Here is a 24,461-nt window from a genome sequence, read left to right as displayed (position 1 = left end):
TAACTTTCCCTTAATTACATGCTTGAAAACATCTGCATGTAAAAGAAAACAGTGCGAATATTATTTAGAAAGTAAATATAGTGGGTACATATATAAATCCTCCCATAATAGACGTCTATAAATAGACCCACGCGCGTCAGGGGAATCCCAACATGATGTATTAACTCATACGCAACTGTCTAGTTTTAAGACTGAAAGTGCGTAAAACAACGAATTACTAAGAGGTATTTGATATTTTTATTTCTATTAAACTTATGGTACGGTACTGTTATAACAAAATACACAGCTTTACACAGATAAGACCACCGATGATCTGAAAGTTTGAACTGGTCACGTGACTGTCACTAGAAATGGCAGAGTGAAGCGGTTATTTGTAAACATCGATTTAAAATCAAATTATTTGGTTTAAAACAGGTGAAATAATTTATGATATGTCGTATAGTCTCATAACTACATACGTGCGATGATTTAATAGCGTTTTTACGAGATGGAAAAAAATATTGTAATTCGGACCATACAGCTTTAATACAACGAGAGTGACACCACAGTTTAAGGTTATCAAATCTGTATTCTACTTTGAGACTCCATACCAATGAATCACGTAAATACCTACAATCTGTTCATATATAAGTGTTAATTATAATTTTAAAAGGTCTGTTAAAAAAATATATATCTGAATGCAAAAAGATTAAAATATCAATAGCACCTTGACCTGATCGTTCGTTGTTTGATTGGGGGGGGGGGGGGGGGAAGGGGGGGGGGGGTGTTTCCATCTCAGAAAGTCTGAACGATTTGCAAGATTTTTTTTAAAAAGTTAAGTGTTGTTCAACTTGTTGCTTTGCTTATTGTTTTACGTCCCATTCTGACGTCACTAGCTTTGTGGGAAGTAACACAAATTCTGACCTCTGCAAGGCTGGAAAGACGTGCAACTTTCACTGTTACATGTACATTTGTAATTCCAGGCTTTTGCGAAGAAACCGTCTCTATCTGTTATCATACTAGCTTTGACGCGATCCTGAAATCGAGAACTCCCATTTGTAAAGTGAGCATCCAACACACTGGGCAACCGCGACCTATAGTCGGAAATAGTCGATTTGAAAACAGCATAAGCTGTAAAAAGAGTCATCATGAGATACCTATTATACACCATTATTTTAGGATAAGAATTAAAAATCAAAAGACGACACTACATATTGTAATTTTTGTGTTGGATGTTCTGAATTTCATTTTATTTTTCAAACGTGTGTGTTTCATTGATAATTAACAATAAAACTTTATCAATTACCTCCTTGTTCAAATTTTCAATAGATGCGGTTAAACAAAATCGAATTTTCATTAATCCGATAGTTCATAAATTCTTTATCGCTGCGTTATGTAAAACGTGTTTGCAAAATCCGAAATATAGTGTTTCCTGGACGAATATCGCGAAAATCTTATCGGAAATGGTATTGACGTTTTAGGGAGCAAACAACCTCTAGGCGCTGCAAAAATTAACTTGATGATGAAAGTCTTTTTGAAGGCTTAAATATCAGTGAAAATATCCCGAAGGAATATAACACGTAGGCAGAGGTTATTTTGACAGAATTCCCATAATTCCATATCCTGTGTATCCACTTTCAATTATGAGATTAAAAGACGTTTTGATTGTGTATTTGTTCCTGTCTGCAACCTATGAGAAATTCGTTGAGTGTTATGGCTGAATTAGGCTCTAAATTTATTCATGGAAAACGACACATGTATAACATGCTGTATAATTTGTATACAATGTTGTCTAGATCTGCAAAAGAGATCAAGTAAGCAGTAAATGTTACGCAACACACGATCATTTTACAAACGAAATATCATATTTTTCGATTAACAATATCAACCACACACATACACACACAAACCCATAAAAATGTTATAATCATCAATAGTGACAGCAATTCTACAACAAATTAATTTGATACCACAAAACTTTACCTTCTATGTGCTTAACGTATGTACATGATAAACAAGTCGACCACACACACAAACCTATCAAAGGAACAGGTCCATAATTATGAATAGTGACAGCAATTCTACTACAAATATATCAGATATCACACATGCAATATACATATAACAGATACCAGCCTGTTATAATGAAACCATGACCCTGGTTTGTATAATATCTACACTTTTTCAATATCAGTTTATAGTCGTCAACCCATTCATTCATTCACATATTCAACTATCTTTTCACATTCTTTTTCTAGCACTATTTCTTTTCGCGGGGTTTCCATTGGGTATACTTCCCTATACGTAGAAATAAAAGGACGTATTCCACACATATTAAGTCACAGTTTCGTTTTTACCGGTTCTAATGTCCGGTCTGATATTCCGTATGCAGTTCTGTATAAATAAAACAAAAACAGATAAAAGGATTCCGGCCCCAAGCACGAAAAATAATCCCGCGGCATTTTCTAATTTCAGTCCGCTTGTATTCTTCTCGTCCTCTTCTTCGTCACTGAGACATTTTCGCTCTCCCCACCATCTGCAATAAAGGCATTTATATAATGACTCCAGTAAGGGTAAGAAAACACATATCTTATCACTCATTGAACTGAATGATTATTAAATGCAGATGCTGTAACATGAAAAACACTAAAAATGAATTTGTTTTGTATCAATTCGCAAAAAATGAATTATTTGGGGAAAATATAACATATATATACATACTTCTGCTGTAATTCGTCAAGAAATCCTTTGTCGCCTAACCGGAGAATGTTGATTGACAGTTCCTCTAAATATGTGGCACCTGGAGGAACGCCTACCCCGTATCCTCGGGGTGCGAAGTCGGGTCCTATCGTTGTCAACTGACATTCTCTGTTGATTTTATATGAATTGACAGTAGAATCCCAGAAAAAGCCATAGCCCCCTGCACTAACTCTCTGGTATCCCTCCGCCGAGGTGGCCACGATGTTGGAGGCATTGTTGATCATCTCATTTCCAATCTTTCTGAAGGTTTCCACATTGGAGGTTTTGAAGAACGATAAAATAGCACTACTCCTTACGGTTCCATACTGAATCTCTTTTTGTGAAGTTAAATCGTACACTGATTTAACAGGTGCTTTAAATTGTTCAACAGTTAGAAATGCTGCCCAGTTAGCAGTGTATGAAGCGACCAGTATTAAAACGAAGAAACACCAAGTATAAATCAGAATACGCCCGGAAGTAGTAGTTGGTGTACCTTCTGTACCTCCTTCTAAAAGAGTTCCAAAAATATACCATACACACTCTTTAAAGGTTACTTTTTCTCGTTTTTCGAAAACACTATTTCTCTCGAAGAAATACAAACTACAAGCAACTACAATACAAGCACTAAGAGTACACAGATATATTGTGTGAGATAAAGGGGACAGAAATTCGAAGACTCTTGTCTTCGTGGCCGGTATCTTCATGATCAGTGTGACGTATCTCGTCATGAAGGGTTTAGTGAAATCCATCGCCTCCTCGCGTCCAGCGTTCACACTCAGCGAGGCAACAAGCATTGTAGCATTCTGGAAAGTCAAAAATCGAAAATTGATAAGTCAATTTTGTTTTCCATGTATAGTTGTATAGATATTGTATACATTTAGCACTGGAACTAAGTTGAATGAATAAGGGGGATCAAACATTTATTGATATATTTCAATTTTCCATTATTACACCATATTGTATAAGCACCCTAGATAATTTTTAACACAACAGGTTTAGATGTTGTTCAGTTGTATGATTGTAGACTTGTTTCATTAATCAATCCATTATATATTTTTCAGTAAATTTCATTTTTACAAAATAAATCTAGAAAATGTGAGGTCCCACCGAGATTTGAACTCGGATCGCTGGATTCAAAGTCCAGAGTGCTAACCATTACACCATGGGACCTGTGTGGTAAATTAGTATATCTAATATGAATGCTATCTTGTACCTATCTCACCTCAGGTGATAGGCATTTACGCTGTGTTGATTTGATTGTATATCTTAGTAATTGAACTGTATCAATACACAATTATCAAAACATCTCGAAGTATTATCAATTACAACTAAAGCTATGACCGAAAAGAAGTTTAACATTTGTAAAAGACCCATCCAATTTCTTATTCTTTTGATACTTTTTGTTGGAAATAAATACATTTGAGTGGAGAAGTACACCTGTAAGTGTTATCCACATTACATTAACAGTTAATTACAATCAGCTGGTGTATATAATTAAGCGACGGGCATCTAATTTTGAGTCATTGTAGAGCAATCTTTATATTCATACTGACGAACATAGCATTGATATTTAAAAAGTGTCAATAGACACCTCTCTCTCTCTCTCTCTCTCTCTCTCTCTCTCTCTCTCGTTCGTGCGTATTTCGTTATCCATTTAACATATTGTCTTTCTGATATATTTCCATGTTTTAATATAATGCAGATTTCTATCAACAACAAAAAATAAATAAATAAAACTGTCAGAGCGACAGTAGTACAGTGTTTCGATCCTGTATGCTATCTGAAATCGCAATTTATATATGTATACAAGTATATGTGTGTGTACAATAAATATCACCTCTTTCGCCATGTCTTCTTCGTATAATTAATTACAATTATCTCTGACAAATCTTTTGGAAGAGATTTATTAATATACTTTTTAACACTTTTTTCTTCTATATAACTACTTTGTTTAGGCCAGTGCAATGACCTTTTTCTGGTTAGCGTCAGGTCTTGTCAGCGAAAGCCAGAAATGAAAATAAAAATTCAATGAGACAAAGCTGACACAATCTGTTCAAATATAGTTTGAGTACAAGAGTGTCATTCACTTCAAAACACTGTTTTACGTCTACATTAGATATCATTCATATTGAAACCAGCAATTCTGCCACATTTTCACTGATATATGCCTGTTAATGTCAGATACCACATACACTGTACATGTAGATTTAGGACAGCATAATTGCTGTTCCAGAAAAACATACCTCCATGTAGTTGCATTTTATTCGCACTCTGACGCAAAACAGAAAAAAGGTACATACTCTAGCCTTCAATCTAATTAAAATCAGATCTTCTCTAACCGTTATCTTCAGTGTAACGGTTAGAGAAGATCTGATTTTAATTAGATTGCTCTAGCCTTATGGTTAAAGGGACATGGACACGATTTGAGCTGAACATTTTCAAATTTTATCTTTCCGTTTGTAATGTTTACAATGATTAACTAAGGAATTTGTAATGGTCAGCAAAAATTTCAATGTCAGTTATCGAGGTACATCGAGCTCACAATTCTTTGTTATGTAAACAAGGCTAGTGCCATGTTTTTGTTTACATATAGGCTAAATATACTGGTACAAGTTCGTTTAAAGCAGGTTTTTTTCAATTTACTAGTTAATTCTGAACACAGTTAAATAGTTTCTAGTGTTTGGCACATCTCATTTTGATTTAAACATGCTATTTTCTATTAACCATTCTATACGTAAACAAAAATATGGCACAAGCCTTGTTTACATAACAAAGAATTGTGAGTGCTGTATCTCACTTGTAACTCAAAAACTGATATTCAAATTTCGGTTGACCATTAGAAATACTTTAGTTAAGCATTGTAAGCAATGAAAAATGGCAAAATAAAATTTTCAGCTCAATCGTGTCCACGTCCCTTTACAGTGGATATTGGAAAATCCTTTCCCCCATCATGCATTTTATATTGACTAATCTCGTGAAGTTAGAAAATGAAATTCAACACACAAACTAACCCCCGCAAGAACTTCGCCGATCATTCCATTCCAACTGCCATCTGAAAGTCTGGCTCCGAATTTATTGTCGTGGACCAGATAAAGTTCATACTTGAAATCGAGAATTTTGGACAGCTCGTGCAGTAGTTCTACACAGTATCCCTCGAACCTATCATTTCCTGTCATATTTTCATATCCCTTTTTGTACATCACAAATGGTTCCTCCTGAAAAATAGAGAGTTCTCTAACTATTAAAAAAACCGCAGAATGACGTAATATAGTCTGTAAAACATGATAAGTATATTCTAAACTTACTAGTTTACAAATTTTAAAAAAGGTACATTTGTATATACGAGTGCAAATGAACTTACGATAATAGTTACAACTTTAATTGTTCTTCCCTTTAGAGGAAATGTGTACGTTTGGTTCCTGTTTCTCCAGCGCTCAACGTCAGGGGAATTCTCCAGTTTTACACCTCTTTGGTAGGGGGAGTCCCCTGACTCCCATGAACCTAACTGACACGATAGAATAGGATACCAGTAAGATATACATAACATCCACTATTAAAGGATAATTAAATATTCACAACGTTATAAATATACTACCTTGAAATACTTTGATCCATCAAAATGAACCATGTTTATATTGTAGTTCATCCGCTGGTGATTCGCATCAAAACGAATACTTCCGGTGAGACCTCGAAAAGATTTCTATACAGAAATAAAAATCATATTGCGTAATAATAAAATATTTGCATTCAAAATTGATTATCTATCAATGAATTAGATTTATTTTCCTGGAAGCTTACTTTTTCCATCGCTGAAAGGATCACCTGTCGTTTCTCATCGGAAGTAAAATTGTGGGAAATATTAGAAACCACTGAAATGGCATCTAACATCAATATCGTGTTTAGGTCAATATCACGTGAAGCAAATGTCGTCTGGTCATGGTATGGTATAAGAGTGAAGACCGTAAAGCTGTTTTCAAATCGAGGCAGGTTTTCCAGAATGGGACGTAATTGAAATGCCTGAAGTTAAAATACAGGCACTGTGTATTCACGCTTTAAATATAATTGATATGTAACAAAATGCGTAGAAATATTCTGACAACTTACAGGATCATAGAAATACCATCTAAACGGAAGGCTTAGCATAGCTAGTTCCCAGGCCTGAAACAAAAATTATGTGAAAAATAAATATGATTTGAAATTAATTGATAATTATTGTAACACTTTCATTATTTAAACTAAAAAAATATTTTACCGTTTCGAGTAATATTTTGACAGTTTCTGTATCACAGATAACTATGATTTCTCGAATCAGTTCTTTGCGCATGAGCATTAAGTAATGCGTAATTGTCCTTCGTTTGTCGTCTGTGTCTTCATCGTTCATAACCCATACTCTGGTAGTCAATGGATTATTTAACAATTCGACATCAAAATGGAAACCTACAATTTAATGAATATGATTGATGAAAGTGAAGTGATGAATTATTAAAACTGTATGATATGGCGATATGAGATTAGTTCTGTGTTTTTCCAATGGAAGACCAAAGAAAGGTTAATCGCATCGTGCTTTCATCAGTAGTGACCTCAATTACGATGTTTCTCATTCCTATTAAGCACTGCCGTATATTATCACCGCAGTCACTTCTAGTTAAAGAACACAGTGCATGTTTCTAAACTTTGTTTTCATTTTTTCAGCAAAATTAATTCTTTTCATGCCTAAAACTACTGTAAATGTGTTTTTAATAAAATATTTTGCGTAGTTTTCGAGTTTGAGCGAGATGAAATTCAAATCTTGCGATATGCATATTTACTTTCGCTATTTTACGCGCCATTATGTGTGACGTCATATGTCATATACACCTCGGGTTTGAAAACATCTATTAGCCATTACATAAACAGATTAGATTTGATCGACAAAAAACCAATTATTACGTTAACGGCTTGTAAATAACAATGCATTAAGGTGATTTGTGCCATATTATTATTATTCTTAATGTCCATCTTTACGTCACGATTCAATAAAAAAGAATATTCAAGCTGTGTTTAACTAACGATGTAAAGAATGACTTTTTACCATAAATGAAAACTTAGTTAAAAATGTTCAAGTCTGATTTTTATCATATTTTTTTTCCGTTTTGGATTTTTATTTTTTATTCATCATATATATATATATATATATATATATATATATATATATTAGGGAAGTCGTTGTGGCCGAGTGGACTTACGCACTGGTTTGACAATCTTGCTAGGCGGTGGGTGCCGTACGTCGCTGGTTCGACCCCGGGCTGGAGCGAAAATTTTCAGTACCTAGTTGTGATTATTTAGTGCTTTATATATATATATATATATATATATATTATAGGTAATTCGAGATTTTAGTTAGTTTCGTCTCATATTTCACCTTTCTTTCCCTCGTAGATGATGGTTTTCGGTTCAGCTTTCCCTTGTCGTCTAAATTGGCTGTATACTAGTTTCGTCATTGCTTCGATGAAATCAGAGAGGACTGGGAGTAGTTTAAAAGTGCACAATTCCATTTCCGTTTCAGACGTAACACAGAGATATGGGATCCTCAATTCTTCAGCAGCAACACTGATTGATCGGATACATGGACCAATAATAACATCAGTCTCACTCTCATTCAAATATGTTTGAACTGAAAGACACAAAAATCTACTCTGACACAAAAAGTGTTTTTAAAAAAGGGATTATTTGTGTCATAAACTTTTAATTATTTCATGTCATTTTGAAAGGCTATACTCTAGTAGCAGACGGTAAATGTCAGTGTTTTATTTGTTACCTCCTTCTATCGCTTCGTATTGACTGTTGTATGTTCCAATCGTTAGATTTATGAGCTGGGTAGACGACATTTGAGATCTAGAGATTACACCTCGGACATACTGCCACCATTCTGGTAAAACGGCTGGAAAAAAAAGTATCGCAGATTTGTGTTGTTCGTTTTTTTTATGATAGATAGTGTTACTAACATTACTTTGTAGCATAGCATATAGTTTTCAATAAACATGATTCAAATTGAGATGAAAATTATAACTTTATAAATTTGCACAATGAAGTTCAAGGGAATACCTAACATGATATAAATTTACTACCGTAGATCGCATGGCGTACAAAATCGTGGAAGTATTTCGCAACACAGTCCCAATCTATTGAGAGCGAGTAAAGATAACACACATAACAAAATACACCACGGGGAAAGCAATCAAAGTAACATTGCGGGGCGCTAACTCACTGCAGACATTATACAGATATCTTTACACTGAACTTTTCTCTATCGTGTACATCTATAAGAGACATCAGATGGTGACTAACCAGAAATACAATGCTCATGAAATGTAGGTATGAAATATAAGTATAAATGACTATGAAATGTAAGTAAAAATGATTGATTTATTGTTTTAGGCCCCGTCGAGAATATTTTACTCATTTTGAGACATTACCAGCTGTAAGTGGAGTACCACAATTTAGATCTATGCTTTGCGTTCAGGGTCGGACACTGTAGCGGTGAGGGTTCTTTATCGTGCCAACGCCTGCCACGACACAGGACCTCCAAGGTCATATCCGAAAGAACCGTGACTCTCAGTTCTAAATGCCGAGCGTTTGGCGGAGCCATCACTACTAATTTAAACGTCCTAAGTTTGACGTGACCATGGCTTGGTGCAGGGCGCGAACTCCCGACCTCTCGGTTAAGAAACGAACACTGAGCTACTACGATCGGTTAAGTGTAAAAGATAATGAAGTGCAAGTATAAATGGTTGATTGTATCGAGAATCTTTCACTCATATGGAGACGTCACCATTGCTGGTGAAGGGCTGTAAAATTTAAGCCTATACTCAGCGCTTACAAAACATCAACGTACACATCTGCATATTTTTGTTATAATGTTATTGATTGCATTTGGGAAAAAATAAAACCTAAAAATCAACGGACTCTCTGTGAAAAGGGTAAAACAAAAAGTACAGCTAATAAAAATGAACCATAGAATTAATAACAAAATATGCCTATACAGCGGATATAAATGAGCAGATTCAAGATGAGTGGTTACCATTGCAATCGAACGGTCGCCAATGCCAAACCAAGGTCATCAATGCGAAAAGAAAGAGGTAATCTCCGAATTAATGCTACATGTAGAAGTCTTTTTAAAAGTCATTCATTAAGCATCCAGACCATTCGGCCCAAACATTTTGGACGAATGTGGGGGATGGTGATCTTGCGATATTGAACGTGTCCGAATCGCTCTGATGAGAGCTTCTAATAGATCCCTATTTTTCTACTGCGAAGCAATCAATAACTTTTGAATATTTTTATATCATCGCTGAAAATTAGTTGATGATTGTCTTTGTCAATATCATAGGCATTGAAATTTCGTGTATGTATTTGACAGACCCATGTGTAACAAATTTTGACCAAGTTCAATTTATACCCGCAAATTTACACATCTCTGATTATTTGAATATGAAAGATGAATTATATTTCCATTTTCACTGGGAAATGATGTGAAGTCGAAGATGTCTTTTGCTTACTTCATCAAAGGTGCTCTTACCCCAAATTAAGGTCTCACCTCAATCGTTTGTACAAGAAATTCATTACCATGAAAATGGGCTCAATGATCGTTTAACTAAACTATTTGAACGAAAATGAGAATCATACATTCAGTATGCACGTAAAAAGGCTGACTGAATAACAAAAGACAATATTTCAATTCATCTAGTTAATTCATTTGCTGGGTCGAATTTTCTCGGTAGATGTGCCAATGGGCTGAATTGTGAGTGAATTGAATTGGGTTTTTTTTAGTTAGTGTCAAATTCGTGTTGTGGGTTAGGACTGAATCGTGCAATTAATGAATGACGTACACGTCATCAAGCGTTAACTGGGAGAATAGCTATTTCGTTTTGCACCGGTGAGCATTCGTTTTGCAATCATGGCAACCCCTCATTTAGCATTTGAATCAGTTGATTTACAATAGCCGTATGTTAAATTATTTATTGTTCAATTTGTGCAGCCATATTTTTAAACGCTTTTTTGCCGCCCATAACTTGCCGAGAATCTTTCTTTTTGAAAAACAGATACTGTACATGTGAGAAGTTCAGAAAAATAGTAACTAAAAGGCTCGCTATTGAAATTGAGAAAATTAGACTTATCTGAAAAGGCAATGCAAGTACTTCAAATTCTAGTTGCAATAATGTAGTCCTCTCGGATTGGGGGGGGGGGGGGGGGGCTACAACTCCTTGGGGTCTCCGTAATGGTGCGAATGCATTTTCGATCATTCTAAACATTTGCTTACTTTCTTTACGTAAATAAAATGATATTCTCTATGTTTCTTAGTCAGTATATAAATTTACAACCTGCAACTTATGATTTGTGAGGTTCTATTCTACCGTTTTCAACGATTTCGATACATTACATTCCAATTTCTCGATTCATATTTGTGCGACATGTTGGATGTACGGAGTTTCAACTTCTGATTGTCAAGTTATTTGCATATGCCATATAAGGTAGTATTTACATCAATGGACGAGTACGGAGGAGAAAGCTATTTCGTCGGTATTGAAAAGGTTTAAATATAATAATATGTTGAACGGTGTGACCATTGAGACGAGTGAAGCCCATTAACATCTTGCAACACGACTTATAGACATTTTATCGGCCTCTTCATATAATGCGGTGGATGTAAAAGTTGCATTGTGACGTCATATTAGCTGCAATGTTTTTTCTTCTTCTCTCAAACCAAGCAAAAACAAAACGTTCGAAGCTATGAGAAAGCTTGTCTGGAATTTAAAAACGTTTATGGTACTTTCTAAACAATCTAATCCTGCTCGAGTAACTACATTTTCGCGCTGACTGTCAATGTTAAGATTCTTCAGTAGATCCACTTACGAGATCTCGCGATAACAAGCATGGCGGATCAGACGAAGAATTTTGCGTGCTGTACATGATATTTAATGAAAAACACCTTTATTAGACACGCCCAATCACAAAGTTGGTACTACTTTTTGGTGTAAACAACATTTGGAACTAATACATGGAGCTTATTTTCGGGTATTCACAAAATTAGTTTGCACCATTATGGAGATCCTATGGAATTATAGCCCTATTTCGAAAACGTCAGAATAAAAAAAAAAATCGGATAGGGTTACATTATTGCTAATCTCGGTTGTGATTCGGCTCGGCTGAATATTTGGATTGACGCCTTCACCGAATCTCGGAGCAGTCCTTCATAATTCATGTCTGGAAATTTACTTTCAGCTTTGGTCAGTTCTAACAATTAAAGTGACACTGCTGTTCGCTTCAGATAAGTGATTTGACTGTTAAACTAACTCTCTATCACTATTAATGCTATATTACTTACCGTTTAGGTATAAAAATCCCAAAATAAAAACAGGCACTACATTTTCCGTTCAAATGAAAATTTTCATGGCACAATATTTTATCTCCTGGAATTGAAAAGTTCCTATAGTCTGCTTTATCTAGTTACTGATACATCGTATCTCTACACATCTACTTGCATTTCGCTAATTCAAAAAACATACTATAGGAACTCTTCAATTTTGGGAGATAAAATATTGCGCCATAGAAGTCTTCATTTGAACGGAAAAATTAGTGATGGTTTATTTTATGAAATTTACATATTTAAACGTAAGTAATTTAGCATTAATAATGATATAGAGTTAGTTTAACAGTCAAATCACTTATTTGAAGCGAACAGCAGTGTCACCTAAGTGCACATTAATTTCTAGAACCAGCTGAAGCTGAAAGTAAATTTCAAGACATGAATTATGAAGGATTGAGCACTGAGATTCGGTGAAGGCGTCAGTCCAAATATTCAGCCAAGCCGAATCTCAGTAGAGATTACATTATTGCAGCTATTCAAATTCACGTATTGATAACTCCGTTTTATTGAACTTTTTTTCTTTCATAAAGGTATACATCGACAAGGCGGAATGATTGCAATGGGTTTTTTCTCATTTCATTTAAGGCGAGAAATTGTTATCATTATATCGTCGACTGCCCTATTTCGGTGACTGACCAGAATCGGTGACCTTTTGTTTACGTGTGCGTGTTGTCGTTTCCGGGTGTATACTGCGTCATCAATTTCACCGTAGTGTTTGCAAACATATTAGGGTATGTCTTCAATCCAACCCCCCCCCCCCCCACCCCCCGAAAAAAAGTCAACACGAGCACCCCAAAAATAAGCCCATTTACTTGTTACTTTTTCAAGTAAAAATTGATATTAAGTATATCAAAAGTCTAGAATTCTACACTATATTATTTTATTCATTGACGTTTAGTTGCACATTCCTCCTGTATATACGTTTCAACAGTTACAAACTTTTGGCAAACCGAAATAGGTGATGTCACCGTTTTAGGAGCACAAAGTGACATGTTTTTTGTTACGATAATATATTCGATTAACATACCAATGGAGTTGGAATTTTTGGATGAAAGTAAAGGAATTTAATTACTTTAAAGGTAGGTATATTATTTATTTATTTAATCCAAATGATTAATGAGAAAATCGCGGTTTATCACTAAGGTCACCGAAACTGGTCAGTCGACGATATATCAATATTTAATCTTGTCAATTCTATTTTTTTTTAAAATACCTCGAACACATGACCAAAAAATAATAATTAAAATGATCTTGAATGTTTTAACCAAATTGATGTAATATGTGCAAGAATGATCTATATTGATAACGACCGACAATTCTTGAATATTTTGAAATCTTGGTATCATTAAACACAATCCCTCACAAAATATGTTATACTTTCAAATTTTAAGATAAAAAGATGACTGCGTGATAAGTAATCTTGAGACATTGTTTCTTGGAATAGGTACATCCTTCATGCGTATATTAAGTTCTGCGAAACGCAAGTGCAAATGCTGCTAAATTACATTAAGATTAGAAGCTTTCTATCCCGAGCTAAAAAGTTAATAGTTCATTCGTTTAGTGTAATATTGCTGAATCAACTGGGATTGTGTGGGGGAAACACCAGATATTAGTTCATCGTTTCTTTCTTCCTTTTGCCAGGGAATACCGAATCCAAATATCTACACGATATCAATATTTCTACACTGAAATTGTATTCTTTTAAATGATAAATAGATTGGAAGCTTTAATTTGAAGGTCATATCAAATGATTTTCCTCTTATTTGTATGATCTAATTCACTTAACTACACAATTGCGTATTTACAGCAGTCCTCGTTACATACATGTAGTATAGTGCATTATATTACTTATGAACAGCTTGTTGTTCGATGAAAAAAAAGTAATGATTACATGGAGCTGTCACATACGCACAGCTAAAATAGTAGAATGGGATATATATATATATATAGTTAAGATAGTAGAATGGGATATATATATATATATATATATATATTTGTGGTCATTAATTTCATTTTCTGCATGCTATTGCTTACTTACCACTCGATCTTCTATGTGATAATAAATCGTATTCAACGGGAGTCAGTTTAATACAAGCATATGACACGAGGTGTGGAGAAATAGTACGTCACTAGAGCTTTCTGTTTTATTGAATATACTGGATATCGATCGTGATAATCTACATTTATTATAGGGTTTACTTGATTCCCAATGGGGTTATTCTAATATTTTCCTTAGAATAATAACTTGGTGACATGTTTACTCTTTCAGTGGGAATGCTTCTATTATATCAAAAGTTAGTACTTTATTTTGGGTGACATCAAGTAATTATGGTTTGGGAACATATTGGTTTTACATTGATTGTTTATTTTTATCCTATGGCACTTTTTTTTGTCCGTGACTGTTCTCAGAAACTACAAAAGGGATTGAGATGAAACCTTTTAGGGTGAGTGGATGTGAGGATCTGATGTCTTTTTTGTGGCAAGCAGTTTTACTATTTTTTCGGAAAATAAGATATCGCTCTACTTCACAGAGATATCTTCATTTTGAAGAGATGCGTTTTAGAAAAATCTCTTTTACTTAGAATGGAATATTTGTAAGAATTTGCATGAGATATCTTTAAAAGCAAGAGATGTCTCTTTAGGTGTCTAAAGGAGATATCTCTCAAACAAATAGACATTCCTCAGTGAAAGAGACAGTTCTCTCGATCATTCTAATTCTTGTCGAATGCACATAGAATGCTCCCAAAAGCGACAGGGGCCATCTAGATTCAGATATTATATAAAACCATGTTCAACCTGACACTATAATACTAGTCAGTGAAAAATTACTATAAATTTTAGATGTGGTGATTTAAACTGATAATGTTGAAGTACAACGTGACGTGGTAATACTGGTGCATCTATAGGTCCATTCATTGTCCCAATATTCATAAATATATTTTTAGAAAGATGAGTTATTCATTTTTTAATATATTTCCTGTTTTCCCCTTTCTGTAAAGGGATACGGAGGATAACAATATGAATTTATATTAACATAAATTTAATTCCTACCAATACCTTAGAAAATCAGAGGAATCAAAATCCTGAAGCAATTATCATACAACTCGCGAGGTCCAGCCTGGCAGCAACTGGTTATAAATGCCATCGGAACGACCTCCTTGAATTTCCCCGCCATTTTTGCATTAGCTTATAAATCACATAAAAGGCGAAGGTCATGCATGTTAGAAAACCATTGTACATAGTCAAATGAAAAAAGACATATCTTTTACTTGAGGACATTTCTCTCAAAGTTAAAGAGATATCTCTTTCTAAAATCTGTAAGAGATATCTTTTTTAACTTTGAGAGACGTCTCTATTACGGTAAAGAGATACCTCAAACGGTTAAGAAATAGCTAACTAACTATCGCTCTAGCTTTAAGTGATACGCTTTTCAAGATGTATTTCTCTTCGTTAAAGAGATATCTTTCTAAGTTAAAGACATGTCTCTTTTTGAAGAAAAAAAATAGGAAAACGGAGTGCCATATATTTTCCTGAAATGCATGCATGCATTCATCGAACTATTTCTGGAATCCCTTCAATATTTTCCCCAATGAAACGCTTTGAAACTTATCATGGAAGTACAAATCATGAGTCAAAACTGTTTGGCATGGTTGATACCGGTATATTTCTCGTAAACATGCACTAGATTTTTATTTGGAAATGATATAAATTGTCTTTAACTTTCCTAGGGATTGAAGAAATGTACGTAGTGTAATGAGAAACTCGCAATGCATGTATAAACGAATTGCACATACATTATACGCACGTGCGCACACTGTTTTTCAATGCACTTTTTTAAATACTGAAGCTCTATTTTTCAGGAAAATGTTCTGAAATTCTGCAAACAAATATGTACACCATATCCTTTTATAACATCTTTAAAAATGCGACATTGCACGCGCGTGCGTGTATGCACGTACAGTGTATTTTCAGGGATCGATTAAACGTTATACATGATCAATGAATCACATCGAAAGTTTTAATGTAACTATGTTTTAAAAATCTCAGGTGTTTGACATGGTCAACAATATGCTTCGCAAGCATGTGCAAGCATGCATGCATAATTATAATGATATATTCAAGGAATATATCTTATTTATGAAAATACACAAGAGTATGAAATGCTACGCTACACGCCAGTATACCACATTGAGCGTGTTTGCTCTCTTTGAAGGTAAGCTGACATGAAGCGTTGCAGTTCATACAATCTTGTATTTTCAAAAATAAAGTTTATTTTTTTCTATTTACATTCGACTTTCATTTCTGTCGGAATCCCCAACCGTTAAAATAAACGTACTATATTTATCAAGATTCATACGCGCATTGTTTACAACCACAACGCATTCATGAGAAAATGGCTATCATTACCAGTTGTAGAGATATCAAAGGACACGTTACAAACTGTAATCTGTGTATAATATTAAACACTCCTAAGCAAGGAAATTAGTTGGATGACAAGTTATATGGCGATTTCCTCGTGCTACATGTATCATGTTTTTTAAAAGAAATATTCTAACAATGCACCAATATTTGAAGTTTCAAAGCATTTCTTTGAAGGAAATCGTGCAAGCATGAATGAAGCATCGTATGGGAGAATTGGGGTGGGGTGGAAGACATTTGTAACGACGGCCCAGGTTACAATTAGCCGTAGATAGGACAACAATAAACTTGATAACATTACACTTGATCATTAATGTGACTATGTGTGTCCATACACAGGTAATGAGTGATATCTGGAACTATGTATCCTTAGTGTACAATTAAAGCATAATGTGTATGGAAAGGCCGAGGTGTGTACGGAAATGACCGAGGTGTTACGATTGGCTTACTGTAGCGACTCTTTTCAATAAAATGTACAAAGCTTTAAAAAAAAAAATCAAAACAGCAGGGTAAGTGGGTTTACTTATATCCCGAGTAAATCTTGAATTACACCCATGAAATATCATTTTAGTATAAATCTCTTCAAAAGCACTATTCATTCATACACTACACAGTCTTATTTTCGTTGTAACTTAATGTTCACAGTTTATAGTGGAACAATGAAATTAATGACTGTGGTGACTATATCTTGCTTTTATTGATATAGAACGGATAAAAAAATAACCAAACAAAAAAAAAACCCACCTGAAAATACAGTATGGATTCGAATTCCACTCACTAGTTCAAGCTTCTCCAGGTGAAAATTGAACATTCAATCAGATATGTCTGGAATTCAACTTTCCTAACCACTTTTGTCGTCACGGACTTGATACACTTATAAATCTGGAGTCAGCATGCAGGGAAAATACGAGTCTTCCCAATTTAAACGTTTAAAGTTACATTTTATGCTCAGCGGCATATACATTTTATCAATTATTGCACAATGTATTTTGCTTAGCATTAACAACAAGATGAAGACCTAATTATTTTAACCACTTTTTGATAATTCCAAGAATCGCAGTCTGAATTTCCTGTGAAGATTAAGATCCTAACATTTCGTAACAACTCACAGGTTGATTTGAAAGATAAGCACGTGTTTCTTTTGATGCTTAACGTCTTCGAAGTATATAGCAATAATTTAAGTGATTTGTATTGATGATGTGGTGTATATCAACACCGATTTATCTATATTTTGTGTTCCAGTTACTAGGATGACATCGTATAAGATAAAATCTCAGGATTGACCAACTAACCAAAAGGTATAACACAGAGAATTGATTGAGACGGGCGCTTATAGTACAGAGTTGAATTTGCAGGAAATGGGAGATTTTCTCTCTACTCTCTTTCTCGTATACATAATTCATAACAAAATGAGACAGGACTCTGCTTGCACTCACCTACTTTGACGCTGTCATCAGCTTTGATCCTAAGTCCCATTCCAGAAACAACTAAGAAAACAATTACTTTCCACATATTTAGAAAATCCGGTTGTTAGGATTGAATTCTGAATATTTCCCCTCTCTCTCTATTATTCCCAAGAGACCTGGGTATCATATCGATACGTCGTACGAGCCAAGTACAGCCACACTATATGCAAATCTTGCCACCCCCTGATGTATTGATGAACTACTAGATATCCAGAGAAGGTTTGTTATAAACATCAGGTGAGCTTGAATTTGCCCAGCGTCCATACATCGATTCAGAGTCTATCATGTGCCGATTCGGTTATAATTTCCTATAGCTTTAGGAAATAAAGAGGGAAAAAAGAAGCATGAAACATCGAATGAACGCTCCAAATCCTCAAGAGGCGTTTCTACTAATTTAGTAATAACGACAATATGCTTTTTATTTGGTTTCTAACCATTACTAACATGTGTTGGGGAAAATTCTACTTCACAAGAAATAACCTCGCTCCTTCTGATTATAAAGGTATTGCATAACTGGAAAACGTTTTGGCATTTGGATGTATATTTTGCGATACGACCTAGGTGTTTTTCGAGATATAAAAAAGTAGCCTTAAAATGCGTGCATATGTTGAAAGGATTATTTTTAAAGAGACAATTCATAATCAAATTATCAATTGGTTATTCAAATGCTCAAACTTTTTGAATTGTATTAAATGTTAATTTTTGGAATATAATGGAATTTTCATGTTTAATGCATCATTGATCCCAGGGGAAAACTATACATGGAGAGTGAGGGAGGTGGTAATTCTGTTATTGGTCCCGGGGGGTAACATGTGTTTCCTCCAATCACATGGAACGTAAACTGTTGATTTATTTAACGATGCCCTTCTTCCAATATTAATTCAAAACTATTAGAATTTGAGAGGATGCTTTGCTATGGATAATTAAAGAAAAAATGGCTAGACTGATATTGAATTTTTTTAAGATCAGGTCTCAAAATTGAGAACATCACAATTACTTTATTGAATCAATTTTCCACAATGCTTCCTGCGGAGAATGTGACTACAATTTATAACAAATTGTCTTTGTTGTCCTCTGATCCGCCGAACTGGAACAGAGGTGTTCATGGGAACAGATCACGTGACACTGTAAAGTGGACGGTCACCATGAATACAATAGATATGGTATTCCGTTAATTTTTCTTGTAATCTTAAGATTCTAATGAATTCTATGCATTTATTCCACACATTACATTTGTGATAAGTGTGAACGTCCCACAGAAATCAAAATAAAGGTACAATTTGTGGTGAAACTCTCGGTCCATGCATTCAAAAGCCAAGGTAATGAGAATATATTTCCAGAAGAAAATATAATTCTTCATACAAGTTTGGTATCCTTTCCGGCTCTGATCCATGACGTCACCCACGACGCCGCTGTTTTCACGACCGTCCAGCTGAACTGTTGCATGTTGTCCTGGTGGAATTCGCCATTTAAAAAAAAATTATTCCTAGTAAAGGAGATTAACAGTATATGAAGACAGGGGCAATGGATAATGTTACTCATGAACCTTGTACAGTTACAGAGGTTATGATTAAATTTTTTATTTAAACCACCGTTTTGAAATAAACCTAGGTGTTACAAGATTCCTTCGGCATCATTAAATACATGTTTCTTTGTATATTATCAGTAGTCGGGAGATAATGAAAGATTAAATTTGACGAAATACAGTCATGCTCGCTCCTGCTGCTGTGTGGTCGTTCATTATCTAAAAATTCCCTCATTACGCAGACATGTTGTATCATAAATGCAACCAAAAAATGATGACCGAGATGTGAATAAAACTACAAAAACTGACTGAAATCGTGATGATATAAATGTAAGTGGGCTGATTTGTCTTGACACAACAGTCGACTCATTCCTAGTCATGGTTTATTAATATTTCTTAATTGAAAATTGCGATTCATGATTGTCCAGCAACAATCCCATACCATTTGCAATATATTTATTTAAACAATATTTTATTCAAAAATGAAAAGGATTGGGCAGCAGGCACAGCCTATTTTAGCCCTCTCCATACATCAAGGTCAGAATAAAACTGGAACACAAAATGATTATTGATATAAACACACACACACACACACATACACACACACACACACACACACACACACACACACACACGTCATAGAAAAGGCAAACAAACAGATAGACGGGGGGACAAAATAAGAAAGATGTAAGCAAATACAAGGTTGAAAAGAAAAGAGCAGTATCGATAAAATAATATAGTAATAATTGCATTATTGGCAAGTGCATTCAACTGTATATAATAAGACATTTATAAGAACGTTTTAGTAACTATAATATACTTTTGAACAATTTCAAAAAAATATCATTGTCTTTAAAACTTTGACATTTTTCACCATGCAAAAGTAAATTCAGTGATAAAGGAGCAGAAAGTTGCATTTCATTGATAGATGTGACTAGATCATATCTCTGATCTGCAAACGCAGGACATTTTGAAGAAAAATTAAAAAGCATTTTCAGAATGGTGACCACACGTATCACAAATAGAAATGGTCTTTAAAATGTGCATTTAGATTGCTTGTGTTGTTTCTAAGTTGACATTGCAAACTGTTTCCTATGCGTTTACCATAATCAAAAAGTTTATTAGGTTGTAAGCAATACAATTTTTAAAGCAGTTTTAAATGATGGAAGTAAAGGAAGATTTCTAATGGGTATAGGTAGATCATTTCATAATCTAATGGTAGAAAGCTATTCATATACGATGTAGTCCTAACTTGAAGAAGAATATTAATAATCATAATTTCTTAAAGTATATAAATGTTTGCAATATATCTATAGAACCCCTCAAAAATACCAGTTCATATAACCTCTGAGATTAACTTGCTTTATTCATTTCAGAAATAAATTTCATTTTTAATGCATGGGGGTGTGATCTGTGACGCTCCACGCCGGTGTAGAGGCAAATTTTGATAATGACCGGCAACTTCATGAAGCATGTTAGCGCTAAAAGAAAACTACGTGAAGCGTTGCAGTTCATACCCTCGTATACTTTCCAAAAATGCAATTCATGTCTTCTATCTATATTCTACTTTCATTTCTGTCGGTATCCACAGTCCTTGAAAGAGACATATCATAGTTATCAAGATTCATACGTGCATTGTTTACAACTGCAAAGCGTTCATGAAGAAATGACTATCAATGATATCAAAGGCAAAAATATACGCATACAAAAACTACCATTGTAAAAACATTCGCAATACTGAGTTTCAAATTTTGAAATTATGAACGACCGTTCATTTTGTGTTAGGTCAACAATTCGGCATAACGGATTACGGTCGCATTCGTAAAATCATAATCTAATTTTCAATACGGAGAGAGATCATTAATGTGACATAGGAACATTTGGAGCTCCAAATAATAGTTTCATTTACTGTATGTAATATCAATAACTATAAAATAATTAATGCACGCAATTATTCAAACAATGTTCTTAAAATCATTTGAACTAAAAATATCGTTCATTCAATTCATGTGCTCAACAATTCAAACATGCATTTAAAAGTCCCTCCTCTATGTGAAAGGTGAAAATAACGAACAGTGATCAATCTCATAATCCCACAAGCAATACAAAATAGATAATTGGGCAAACACGGACCTCTGGACACACAAGAGGTGGGATCAGGTGCCTAGGAGGAGTAAACATCCCCTGTCGACCGGTCACACCCGCCAAGAGCCCTATATCTCGATCAGGTAAACGGAGTTATCCGTAGTCAAAATCAGTGTGCCACGAACGGTCTAACAATCGGTATGAAACACACAAACAGCATTTGAACCAATGATAGGTTGTATTGGCAAACTAGATCGTTATAACGACCATATACTTTGCGAAATACAGACTTTAAAAGAGACTGTTGAAACCTCTGTACCATCAACTTGTTTGTCAGTGGCTTGCCTCGATTTAAAAACTGACCATACGCAGAACAAGCTCTTGCGTATCGAATCAGTTGAGAGATATAAACACCATATGCAAGTGATAATGGAATATTGCTACATAAATATGGGAAATTGACGATGGAGAAGCTGAAATCATCCCATTTGTCATAAAGTTGAGTTGTTAGTTTGCTGTTAATATCTAATTTCAATACAATATCTAAGTATGAAGCAGAAGTGGATGACTCTGCGGTGTCTTTTATTTTGAGCTCGCAGAGATATATCGAATCGAAATATGAATGAAAGTTATTATTGTTAATAGATAAAACGTCGTCGATATATCTAAATATCGAATTGAAGGCCACAGCAAGAGATTTTTTCTTCTCACGTAGAAGTTTCTGAATAAATTCTGCTTCATATGATTATAAAAACAGGTCAGCTAACAAAGGAGCACAACTCGTGCCCATGGAATTCCAATATATTGCTGGAAGACCTGATCACCAAAGACCACGAAGATATTGTTAATGAGGAACTCTCGCATATTTTTTATTTGAACTTCAGAATACTTGTGCGTGGAACCAGAGTGGTGTTTAACAAAGCAATTTTTTTGGATGACTGATCACTAGATATGGATATTTGCGTTTACCATTTTTATTGAAGAAGCAACTGTCTATGATGTCAAAAAGTATAGTCTTTAATTCATCGTGAGGACTGGTCGTGTAAAGTGTTGAAAAGTCATAGGTTTTGATCTTGTTGATCTGAGAAAAGTTTTGCGATTTCAAGTTCACTAGAAGTTCTTTAGAATACACATCTGGCATATGTAGGCGAACAGTAAATTTGAAGTTTCTCCTTCACAGCTGATAATATTTTCGTGAGGAGCAAAGATAGGGACTTGGTAGAGAACTTACTGGATCCAGCGATGTATCTTTGTAAGGGTTTTTAATGTAGCTTAGAAATCCAGTATAGATACGGTAACTCATATTCATTCGACCCACCGACTGTAATATTATTTAATTGTGGTTTCCCGCGCTGTACGGAGTTCCATCTTGTGAGAAATAAAATAATAAAGGTAGAGGATAATAAATGATATGACCTCCAACAGAAAAGAAGAAAAAAAACTGGTATCCTCTTTATATATTCAATTGCGGAGTTCATAATATACTTTGTCTTTAGTTTTAAAAATATTCGTCGATATGTACAGGTACAGTGTATATAGATACAAAATTATTCAATTGTAGTTCATGTCTAAGGAAGTTTTAAATCATTGTAGGGGTCACTAGCAGATAGGGGGGGGGGGGGGTCAAACGACATCAAGCACTAACATAACTAAAAACTGTACAAGTAGTGACCTAACAACAGAGGCGACTCAGAATCGAATGAATGTATTGTAACACGAGTTTCAATATTTACCTAAGAATGAATATACATGCACTGTCCTTTGCTAGATACGGCAGTAAATAGATTGACCCCTTCACTGAAAGATCGATACTCGGAATCCCTTTGTTTGAGTAAATTGCCTACACAATATATACTCTCGCTGTATCATTCATATCTGCATATAATTGACAGTTACGTGGAGATGGTCCATTTATTGATGAAAAAAGTTTTTGTTAAGTGGAAAGTGAAACAGGCTGTTTTCATTATCTACATTTAATAAATTCTAAATAGGGATTTCTAAATAGCAAAACATCAATTTTATTTATCTAGATCGCCATAGTCCGTGTACATATATCACAATAGCCCCCAACAACATATTATTTTGTTGTGTTTGTGTGGTTATTTTATTTACATCCCTTAAAGAATTGTTGTCTCATACTCTCACATCATAAGCTGTAGATGAAGTACCACAAATTTTGACCCATGCTTAGCGCATACAGTCGTAGCATTGAGGGTTCTTTAATGTGCCAACGCCTGCCGCGACACGAGATATCCGTTTTTAAGGTACATGTATATCCAAAGACCCGTGATTCTCACTTCTGAATGCTGAATGTTTGGCGAAGGTTCAACGAACAGGGCACAATTTCACGACCTACTGGTTACGAAGCAAACGCTCTACCACTGAGTTACCGCGACAAAATCATAATACTAGTACATGTATATCAATTACATGTATATAAGTAGGTTGGTCCTTAACTCATGTCCAAATGTGTGTGCGTGCGTGTGTGTGTGATGGCGATGACAGAGTTCACTTTGCAACCGATCTGGTAAGTTGTGGCACAGCAGATGTAACTGGGCGATTGAGAAAGCTCTTTTCTCTTGCATGACCATCCTTCTGATAAGGTTTTGCTCTGCTTCAACTTTCAAGACAAATTGACAATGTAGTGTATTAATTGATGTTGTTGACCGAAGTTTCGATTGCTTACTCTATCTGGAGGTTTTCGCACGAACTAACAATAAAACCCATGGTGGGTATATTTTTTCAAATTATGAAATTATTCTTAAACCTGAATTTTATGACTGAGTTCTCATCATGGGGAAAACACCGGACGGATGTTGTTTCTTCTGGCACGAAAAGCAAA

The 24,461-nt window shown here is 34.7% G+C and overlaps 1 protein-coding gene and 1 non-coding gene across 6 annotated transcripts; both read right to left on the bottom strand.

Annotated features, from left to right (window-relative positions):
* Positions 1-1,683: 1,683 nt before the first annotated feature.
* Positions 1,684-18,518, bottom strand: LOC125681233 (glutamate receptor ionotropic, kainate 2-like). Of its 5 annotated transcripts, none has more exons than XM_048921235.2 (11): positions 17,980-18,518; positions 8,516-8,638; positions 8,120-8,371; positions 6,971-7,155; positions 6,823-6,876; positions 6,517-6,735; positions 6,314-6,418; positions 6,080-6,223; positions 5,730-5,933; positions 2,701-3,521; positions 1,684-2,515 (listed from the first exon to the last, which is right to left on the bottom strand). In XM_048921235.2, the coding sequence occupies exons 1-11, from the start codon at positions 18,053-18,055 to the stop codon at positions 2,314-2,316; spliced, it is 2,385 nt and encodes a 794-aa protein (XP_048777192.2). In that variant the 5' UTR covers positions 18,056-18,518; the 3' UTR covers positions 1,684-2,313. The 5 variants fall into 5 exon arrangements, with proteins under 5 accessions (XP_048777192.2, XP_056009861.1, XP_048777194.2 ...); XM_056153886.1 differs by having other exon boundaries at positions 6,541-6,735; XM_048921237.2 differs by having other exon boundaries at positions 17,984-18,118.
* Trnaq-uug (transfer RNA glutamine (anticodon UUG)) lies at positions 3,817-3,888 on the bottom strand. Its single transcript has one exon. It is a non-coding gene; the product is annotated as a tRNA-Gln (tRNA).
* Positions 18,519-24,461: the final 5,943 nt, after the last annotated feature.

The sequence above is a fragment of the Ostrea edulis genome, chromosome 2, assembly GCF_947568905.1.
Source record: "Ostrea edulis chromosome 2, xbOstEdul1.1, whole genome shotgun sequence".
Taxonomy (NCBI): Eukaryota; Metazoa; Mollusca; class Bivalvia; order Ostreida; family Ostreidae; genus Ostrea; species Ostrea edulis.
This window is presented reverse-complemented; position numbering and strand designations above follow the sequence as displayed.

Bases quoted from the DNA above. Each gene is read 5' to 3' on its own strand.
- LOC125681233 (XM_048921235.2), bottom strand. From the start codon at position 18,055: ATGTGGAAAGTAATTGTTTTCTTAGTTGTTTCTGGAATGGGACTTAGG. The intron at 3,522-5,729 runs GTTAGTTTGTGT...TTGACTTTCCAG, and splicing joins TCGGCGAAGTTCTTGCGGGG to AATGCTACAATGCTTGTTGC. The intron at 2,516-2,700 runs GTATGTATATAT...CCTTTATTGCAG, and splicing joins CTTGACGAATTACAGCAGAA to ATGGTGGGGAGAGCGAAAAT.